The sequence below is a fragment of the Nicotiana attenuata genome, unplaced genomic scaffold (genome assembly GCF_001879085.1).
Source record: "Nicotiana attenuata strain UT unplaced genomic scaffold, NIATTr2, whole genome shotgun sequence".
Classification (NCBI taxonomy): Eukaryota; Viridiplantae; Streptophyta; class Magnoliopsida; order Solanales; family Solanaceae; genus Nicotiana; species Nicotiana attenuata.
Window position 1 is genome coordinate 60,683 of NW_017673749.1, and position 10,059 is coordinate 70,741.

The 10,059-nt window shown below is 36.0% G+C and overlaps 1 protein-coding gene across 1 annotated transcript; it reads right to left on the reverse strand.

Annotated features, from left to right (window-relative positions):
• Positions 1-7,046: 7,046 nt before the first annotated feature.
• On the reverse strand, positions 7,047-9,137 carry LOC109217162 (pentatricopeptide repeat-containing protein At1g50270). Its single transcript, XM_019381389.1, has one exon. It carries the CDS (start codon positions 9,060-9,062, stop codon positions 7,224-7,226), a length of 1,839 nt encoding a protein of 612 aa, XP_019236934.1. The 5' UTR covers positions 9,063-9,137; the 3' UTR covers positions 7,047-7,223.
• Positions 9,138-10,059: the final 922 nt, after the last annotated feature.

A 10,059-nucleotide genomic window follows, 5' to 3' on the forward strand; every position in this document is an offset into this window, starting at 1 on the left:
GAAGTCCTGTATTCTGGTCCCCATATGCTGAATAACAAACCAATTATCATGAGGGTATGGTCAGCTGATTTTGATTTTAACAAGGAGGTGTTGCAGATTATTCGGATATGGGTTAAGTACCCTAACCTTCCACTCAATTGTTGGGGACCAAAATCACTGAGCAGGATACGTAGTGGACTAGGGATTCCTCTATATGCAGATGCATGTACCACTCAGTTGGATCGAATTTCTTATGCTAGAGTACTAATCGAAATGGATGTAACTAAAGCCCTCCCAAAAGCTGTAAAAGTAACAGATCCTAATGGTAGGGAATTTATGTAAGAGGTGACATATGACTGGGTTCCGGATTTTGTCAGACTTTCATGCAAGTAGGGCACCAGTGCTACAAAGAGCAACCAGCAAATAAAGATAAAGCAAAGCAGCAGAAGCAGAAGCAAGAATGGCAGCCCAAAGTGAGTCAGAATGATAAGGGGAATCAGCAGGCAACTAATAACAGTAAGGCTATGCCTAATGAGAAAAAGGGTACTTGTGTGATGGTAATCCCTACAGGAGAACAGGAACAAGAATGGAAAAAAGCTACAGGGAAATCAGTTATTAGAAGCAGGGAGAAGACAAATGGTGGAACTATTAGCATGATAAATGGTTTCAACATACTGGCAGAATCAGACTGCAGCTGACCTATCAAAGACAAATGGGAGAGGGCACAAGTAGGCAAAGGAGTCTGGAAGAAATAGAATGGGGGACACAACCTCTATTTATCCCTGTATGATGCTTACTACATGGAACATTAGGGGTTTGAACAAAATCCCTAGGCAGAAGGAGGTAAAGAGGTTCATAAGAAGTAATAGAGTTGAAATAATAGCACTATTAGAACACAAAATAAAGGAGCAGAAGGCACTACAAATAATAAGGAGAATCACTTCAGGTTGGGCATGTATTAGCAATTATGAGTATAGTAATAGAGGCAGAATTTGTATTCTATGGGATAGCAATGAGATAGACTGTGTGGAGGTGGGGAAGTCCTCCCAATACATCCACACTATAACACAAATAAAGAGTATGAGCATGAGATTCAATTTTACTGCGGTATATGGACTTCATACAGTAGAAGAAAGGAGAGAAGTATGGAGTGACTTAAATAATTGGAGTAATGTACAGCAGGGGCCATGGCTGCTAATGGGAGATTACAATGCAATTAGAGCAGGGGAAGATAGATCAATTGGGAATCCTGTCCAAGAAGCTGAGATTAGGGACCTTAATGAATTCATTGAGCATAATAATTTGACAGAAATCAGAACTACTGGGAGGAATTACACATGGACAAATGGTCACACCTACAACAGAATAGACAGAGCCTTGGTGAATGCTGAATGGATGCTGCAATTGCCTCATTTAGAAGTAAGAGTAATGGATCCAGGTTGTTCTGACCACTCTCCATTGTGTATAAATGTGGAGGATCCTGAGGATAAAGGTCCAAGGCCTTTTAAATTCCTAAACCACCTTACTGAGCATCAAGAGTTTTTGGCAAAAGTTAAAGAAGCATGGCAAAAGAGAAATGAGAGGAATACCATGAAGGATGTATGGTGTCGACTCAAGCAAGTGAAGCAAGCTATGAAAAGTTTGAATAAAGCAGAGTATAATGCAATAGAGGACAAGATACAACAGTGTAGGCAGCATCTCAGTGAACTACATGAACAAATGAGAGACCCTGGTCAACCTGAAGATGTGATACTAGATGAAAAGAACACAAAGGCTCAACTGGAGAAATGGCTTGGGGTGGAAGAAAGTATCATGAAGCAAAAATCTAGAGTACAACGGCTGAAATTAGGTGATGCTAATACAGCTTATTTTTTTTGCAAACATGAAGAACAGATACTCTCAAAACAAAATAAAGAGCTTAATAAGGGACAATGGAGAGATGGTGCACACTAAGCAAGAGATTGAAGAGGAAGTATTTGGCTTCTACAAAAAGCTACTGGGAACATCAGCTAGGGGACTACCAGGTATCAATACAAAGGTGATGAGGGATGGAGCTTTGGTGAACAAACAGCAGCAGATTCAATTAGTGAAAGATGTAACTAAAGAAGAAGTATACCAAGCATTTCTTGGTATTAATGACAACAAAGCACCAGGTTGTGATAGGTTCAATGCCCTATTCTTTAAGAAGGCATGGTCTGTGATTGGAGACAAGGTTACAGAGGCAGTGATGGAAGTCTTTACAGATGAGCAGCTCTATCAACCTATCAACTGCACAACAGTCACTCTTGTGCCAAAGGTGAAAAATCCAGCTAGAATCACTGAATATAGGCCAATATCATGATGTACTGTCCTGTATAAAATTATATCTAAGGTGCTAACAAACAGACTACAGGGGATAATGAATGATATAGTGGACAGGAATCCGTCTGCATTTGTACCAGGGAGACTGATAAATGATAACATCATACTAAGTCATGAACTAGTCAAAGGGTATGGCAGGAAAGGTATATCTCCAAGGTGTATGCTGAAAGTTGATATGAAGAAGGCTTATGATTCTATTGAATGGGATTATATGGAACAAGTACTACATAGTCTGCAGATGCCTGGTAGATTTGTACAGTGGATTATGAAATGTGTGAGAAGTGTGTCTTATTCTATCATTATCAATGGGCAACATACAAATCCATTCCAAGCAAAGAAGGGATTGAGGCAGGGTGATCCCCTTTCTCCATACCTGTTTGTATTGGCTATGGAATACTTGACAAGATTACTGAAGACTCTAATGAGGAATCCAAATTTCAATTACCACCCTAAGTGTACTAAAATGAGCATAGTACAGCTAAGTTTTGCTGATGACCTCCAGTTGCTTTCTAGAGGTAATGCACTGTCTGTGCAACTGCTCTACAAATGCTTTCAAGAATTTTCACAAGCTTCTGGTTTAGTTGCAAATGTTGAGAAGAGTTTCATCTTCTTTGGGGGGTTCAGAGAGGAGATACAACAGGAGATATTACAAGAACTAGGCTTCTCCAAAGGGTCACTACCAGTGAGGTATCTGGGAGTGCCACTAAGTACCAAAAGGCTGTCAATGGTGCAATGTCAACCACTGATTGAAAAGATGTTAGGGAGGATTCAATCATGGACTGCCAGGTTCCTGTCATATGCAAGAAGGATCCAACTAATTAAGAGTGTGCTATTTTCCATACAGGTGTACTGGTCATAAGTCTTCATGTTGCCAAAAAAATGATCCAATTGATAGAAAGTATATGTAGAAGGTTTCTATGGACTGGAGGGGTGGAGATCACAAAAAAAGCTCTATTGGCTTGGGATAGACTATGTTGGCCAAAATCAACAGGGGGACTGAATATATTGGACATAGGCATATGGAATAAGGTAGCCATATGCAAGCTGCTGTGGAGTCTAAGCAAGAAGAAAGATAAAATGTGGATTCAATGGGTGCACCTGTACTATAAGAAATACACTACTTGGGGTGTGCAACCAAAACAAGCATCTTGGGTGATCCAAAAAATAATTAAAGCAAAAAAATACTTTGAAGAAGCAGGGTACTCAGAAGAAGAGGTGCTGCAAATGGATAAATTCTCAATTAAGGATATGTACTTGAAGCTTAGAGGAAACTTCACTAAGGTGTCATGGAGGAGGATGACATGCAACAATGCTGGTCTGCCTAAATGGACATTCACATTATACCTGGCTGCTCACAGAAGGATATTAACAAAATAGAGATTAGGAAGATGGGGAATACTAGAAGATACAGCTTGCACACTGTGTAACAAGAAAGAAGAAACTATTGAACATTTATTCTTTAAATGTTCATACTCAGCACAAGTATGGACAGCAATGTTAGAATGGCAAGGAATAAAGAGGCAGGTGATGAATTGGGGACAAGAACTGGAATGGGCTGAAAGGGAACGCGCGGATATTTCAAGCAAGACAAAGGAGTGCTGAAGCAATCACTAGGCAGTTAGCTCAAGAAGTTCACTGTCGAGGGGGTATGAACCATAGACTGAAAGGAAGATTATTAGCATTAAACTACTATCCTACAGTTGTATAATTAGCAGAATTAGTATAGTAGATAGATGGAACAGGATAGAGGAACAAAGCTGAATCTGGGACTGATGTCCAGATCAGGCTTTAAGAGAAAGATGCTATGTAGATATTACTTGGTAAATAAAATTTTTTACTTACCAAAAAAAATAGTATATTTTGTTATTTATTTAATTTCTATGTATTAATTATTAAAAAAATAACTTATTGTAGCATATAGTATACCAAAAATAATACATTNGTTGTTAACTAATTGTGCCATGTGGCTTTTTTTTTATTGCTTTATTTTTGTTTTTTATTTTAAAATAAATTTAAAACTCCAACTTGAAACTACTCCCAATTTGAATTGGTAATTTTTATTTTTTATTTCGTTTTTTATTTTGAAATTCTAACTTGAAACTACTCCCCAATTTGACTGGTTAGTTGTTCTTCTTTTTCTTCGTATTTTTATTATAACTAATTTTTTTTAAAAATTATTTTTAAACTCCAACTTGAAACTACTCCCACCCAATTTGAATGGGTAGTTATATATACATATATATCCACACACACACACACACACACATAGATAGATGGTAGTTTTTTATTTTTAATTATTTTAGTTTTTATAGATATTTAAATTCATAAATAATAACTAATTATTAACTAAATAACTAATTATGCAATGTGGCTTTTTTTTAGGCTGCCACTTGGCTTAAGGAGATGGCTTTGTCCTCTCCTTTTAATAATATATAGATAACTAATTATACAATGTGGCTTTTTTTTAGACTGCCACTTGGCTTAAGGAGATGGCTTTCTCCTCTCCTTTTAATAACATATAAATATAGATTTTGTAGAACTGTTGCACGGTNACCAAACTTACTCAAAATTTTGCCATATCCTTCAATCAACATTTCGAACATGACTCGGTAAATATTTAATCAAAACAACTATAAAGTGAGATTTTTCCTATTATTTTCATGGAACTCCATCAAAAATTCATTTAAGAAAATATTTGTAAGTACCTAGTCGGAAAAATCTAAAAAATTAAAAGACTTATTTATTACTGTATATTGTTATATTATATTGTATACTAAAATAATATAATGTTATTATTACTATGACTTTAGCTTTGCACAATAGTACCTAGATGATTCAACAAAATAGCAGTTGAAGTACACTATTATGGTATATTGTATACTATTACAACATACTGTTGCGGTATATTGCATATTATTACAATATACCGTCACAATATATTGTATACCATAATAATATACTGCTGCAGCATAGCTATATACTCCTACGGTATATTGTATACCGTAGCGGGATACTATTAGGTAACTATGTTCTTCTTCGATTATTACAGTATACCGTTCCAGTATATTGTATACTATTACAATATACTATTGTAGTATAGCTATATACTCCTACAACATATTGTATACTGTAGCGGTATACTGTTCGGTAACTATGTTCTTTGTCGATTTTCAGCTTAAAAATTCGATCTCAATCACCTCAAATCAACACCAAATGCAATCAAATTTCAGTATGAACTTCAAGAAGGTACTATAAGCAATATTTAATAACACCCACTTTGAATCAAACAAGAAATCTTAAATAAAAATTTTATATTCAAGAGCTTCAAGCCCGACAATAGTGAATATTCAAATACGCATAAACATTCAGATCTGGGAAGCTTTCTCGAAGGTACTATAAGCAATATATACCCATTTCAAATCTAATATTAAAATCTTCAAGTTGAAAAATCATATATTTGAAATTTTGGAAAAAGACATTAAGAAAATCTGTAAAATTTTAATTTCAGCAAAAAATACGAAGTGCAAAATCCGAGCAAGCATGAGATTTTGACAAAAAAGTGATGAGATTACATGGAAAAAAAGGGGTCAACTAGATTTCATAGTTCATTTAAAGAGAAAGCTCTAGCATTTTAACTTCAAAGGGTAAAGGGAATGTTTTCCACTAGATTAAGCTAGCACCGAGAAAACAAATCAAAAGGCAAAAGGAAATGCGTAGGTGGTAAATTGTTTCGGCCGAATAGGTAGGTTTTGTAAAAAACTTTCATATGGGTAATTACGGGTAATTAGTTTGAATTGTGTGGATAAGGAAAAGAAGGGTACAGATAGACGAAAAAACGAAAAAAATAATAAAAAGCAAGGGAATTTAAAAAATGTAAAAGGTAATGAGAAAGATCAAACGAGAAACTCTATTTTGCTTTTCCATTATTAAATTCCTAAAATTATGAAAATAATTTTTAAAAATATATACTGAATCTTAAGAAAATAATTGTGGGAGGGTCAAAATTAAGTGTTTTAACCATTCTTTTTTAGCTGAAAATGTGTAAAATTTTGTGGTGATTAAGTAGACCAAAAATATTAGCTATTTTTACTATTTGCTTATTCAAAAAATACTATATATTGTTAATATAACAACTCGAAGCACGGACAAATTCACTAGTTTATAAGATAAAACAACTTGCCAAGGCACGCTACACACTGGCCGGTGTGGTGGCTGCCATTACCATGAGGATTTATTATTCTCAAACCATGCTGATTTAAAATCCTCAGGGCTATAATTCAACAAGCTACGGCACCATCTGGCTACTTAAGCCCACATTACTTCACAAAACCATCTCCATTACCATGAGGATTAATTATGAGTCTCTTGAGAGATCCTCCCTTTGTGGGATTGTCCTATTCCTCTTCGATTGAACCCTCTGGAATTCTTCTTGTAAGTAATTTCATGTATCTCTTCTCCTTGGTTTGATCTCTTGTGTTGAATTGCTATTTAGTAGCTCTGAGTAGTCTTGCTTGGGTCGACTAATTGTTTTCTCTTATTAGATTCTATCGTTTCTTTCTATAATTCTATCTCCATCTTCTCCCCTATTTCTAGTATTGTGTTTGCTGTTTCATTTCCATATCCGTGCTCACATGAGAAAACCACGACAAAATAGACAAACAAGCAACAAATTAACACTATGCCTTTGAAGGAACACTTATCATTGCGTCTAAATATTATCCTTACATGTATAAGCATACATATAAGCATATATATAAGGTCAGATTAGAGCTTTTCACATAAAATTCAAGTTGAAACCAATATATAAAACAAGAAATAGGCAAATAAAGTCAGGTTAACTAAGGCTGTACTGGAAGTTCAGCATATCTAAACTCTGGTTACTTTCAGCTATTCTCAAGAATTAAAGAATCAGCATCTGGAAAAATAGTAATGTGTTGTATTTGACCGAATAGGTTATCTAAAACGGAGTAAATGTATTCAGACTTAGCATGTGAACCATCAAAGGCAATAAACTCATGCACTTCCCCGTTCAATTCAATCCAACTACACCCCCGGATCTTTTCCACACCCATCTCTCTCATCATTTTCCTAACTTGAGCTACCCCTTCCCAGTTTTTACAAGTCGAATACAAATTTGCCAAGAGTGTATATCTGCCACTATGGTAAGGTTGTATGTCGATTAGATGTCTTCCTATCCATTCACCTAATTCATAAGCCTTGTGAATCATGCAAGAACCAAAGAGAGCACCCCATATGCTAGGAGTAGGTTCCATTGGCATGTCTTGGATCAATCTACAAGCTTCTTCCATATACCCTGCCCGGCCTAGGAGATCGACCATACAGCCATAATGATCTATATTAGGTTTTACACCATAAACTTGGTCCATTAATGAGAACAACCGCCTTCCTTCATCCACGAGTCCTCCATGAGAACAAGCAGTGAGAATGCCAACGAAAGTTACTTCATTGGGTCTTAAACCATTGCTTAACATTTCTAAGAAGAAGGCCAAGGACTTGTCAGCATCACCATGGGCTGCCAAGCCATTGATCATAGCAGTCCATACATAAACACCTTTTTCTGGTAACTTCTCGAAAACCAATAATGCGTCGTCAATGCACCCACACTTTGCATACATATCTATCAAAGCAGTGCCAAGTGCTGTATTGATTTCGATTTTATGTGCTTTTATATAACGAGCAACCCATCTGCCCTGCTCCAGTGCCCCAAGCCTAGTAGATGCACTGAGAACACTTGTGAATGTTACTTGATTGGGAACAACCCTTCCAGCCAGCATCTCTTGGAAAACACAGAGTGCTTCCCTTGACCTATTACAGTGTACAAATCCAGCAATCATAGCACTCCAAGAAATAAGATTCTTGTAAGGCATGTCTTCAAAAACTTTCAAGGCATCATCACAAAATCCACATTTAGCATACATATCAACAAGAGTGCTACCAATGTAAACATCACTAGAAACCCTCCCAGCCTCCACATAGAAACCATGAAGACACCTACCAAACCAAACAAATTTCAATGTTCCAGCAGGAGAAAGAGCTGCTACAACAGCCACCTCATCCACCTTAACTTCTGCTTGCCTCATCTCCACAAAAAGCTCCAAAGCTTTAACGGGCAGACCATTCCTGGCATACCCATCAATTAAAGCAGTATAAGAAAGCACATCCTTGTTCGTAATTTCATCGAACACTTGGCGTGCAAGATCAACATAAGCACTACCAGCCAAACCAGAAACCAAAGAGTTCTGCACAAACTGGTCAGAAATGTATCCGAACTTAAATATTTGAGCTAAAAGAAGAAGTGGGTTTGCATTTTTGGCTTTAGAAAAGGCTCTTAGAAGCAAAGGGAAGGTATGTTTATTTGGAAAAATCCCATCTTGACGCATTTGCATATAGAAATTAATGGACTTTTGAGGGTGTGAAGTGATAGAAAAGCCTTTGAACATGACGTTCCATGTATGTATGGTGGGTCTTTTTATTTGATTGAAGAGAGAAGAAGCATAAGAAGATGGGAACGAAGGAAGAAGTAAGCAAAGGCGGAGCAGTTTACTGAGATAGGAACTGTGATGTGAGAGGCCACAAGTGATGAGAACAGAGTTGATCTGCTTGAGATGGTTCAAGTTCCATTCTTTCAAGAAGATCAAGGAATTCAACTGTTCATTCAAAGCCGGAAAAGGTGGTGGAGAGTTGAATGAGCGCTGTAGCATTTTCCCTTGGCATCAATGTCCTACCTAGTTGAACAGTTTTCTTGGCTACTCTTAGAGCCCGTTTGGACATAGAGAATATTTTTACTTTTTTTTCAAAAAAAAATTCAATTTTTTCGAAATTAATGTTTGGCCATAAATTTTTAATTTTCACCTGAAGATGAATTTGGAATTTTTTAAAAATTTAAAAAATTCCAAAAATTATTTTTCAAATTTTCACTCACAAACTTCAAAAGCAACCCAAAATTATACTCAAGTCCAAACACAACTCTAATTTTTAAATATCATTTCACTTGAAATTTTTTTTTATTTTTTTTGGAATTTAAAATTCTTATGTCCAAACGCCCACTTAGAGCTGCATAGAGTAGCTTCCTTTGCATTTGTGATGACCCTAATTGAATATTTAGTTTCATTTTATATGATACTATTTTTATATTAGTTTGTCCTGAAAAAAGACATCTTTGGCATTAATATTTTTATTTTATCCTTACAAAAGTGTATCAAAATTATCTTCTATTGTTTGATAAATAATTTAAAATTATCCTTCATCCACCTTTTGGTCCATAAACATACATAATATTATTTTTATTCTTATAGTTATCCCTCGATTTAACGGCAAAACATATGGGCCTAACTTTTAATATGTTGGCAGTATTTTATTGGATTACGTGGCTTCTAATTTCAGTCCATGCGGGGTGTCATATACTCCGCTCTATTTATTTTATAATTCAATTAAAAATCGTATGCTAAGAGCCTCTTTCACCTAAATGTTCCCTTTTTAAAGAATAACACGATATGGCCCTTTTAAAGATTTTAGTACATGGATGCCCTGCCCTCTCCCTTCCAATGCCCAAGCTCCACCTAAACCCATCCGCTCTCTCTCCCCAGCACCCCCACCCCCCCGCCCGTCCCCCACCCCTTTTTTACGGTTTTACGTTTACTCTTCTTTTTTCGTTTCTTTTTAACTTTTTTTTTACAAAAACTTTTGTCTCGTATATTT

What these genes read in the sequence shown, in the direction of transcription:
- LOC109217162 (XM_019381389.1), bottom strand. Translation starts at nt 9,062, where the DNA reads ATGCTACAGCGCTCATTCAACTCTCCACCACCTTTTCCGGCTTTGAAT.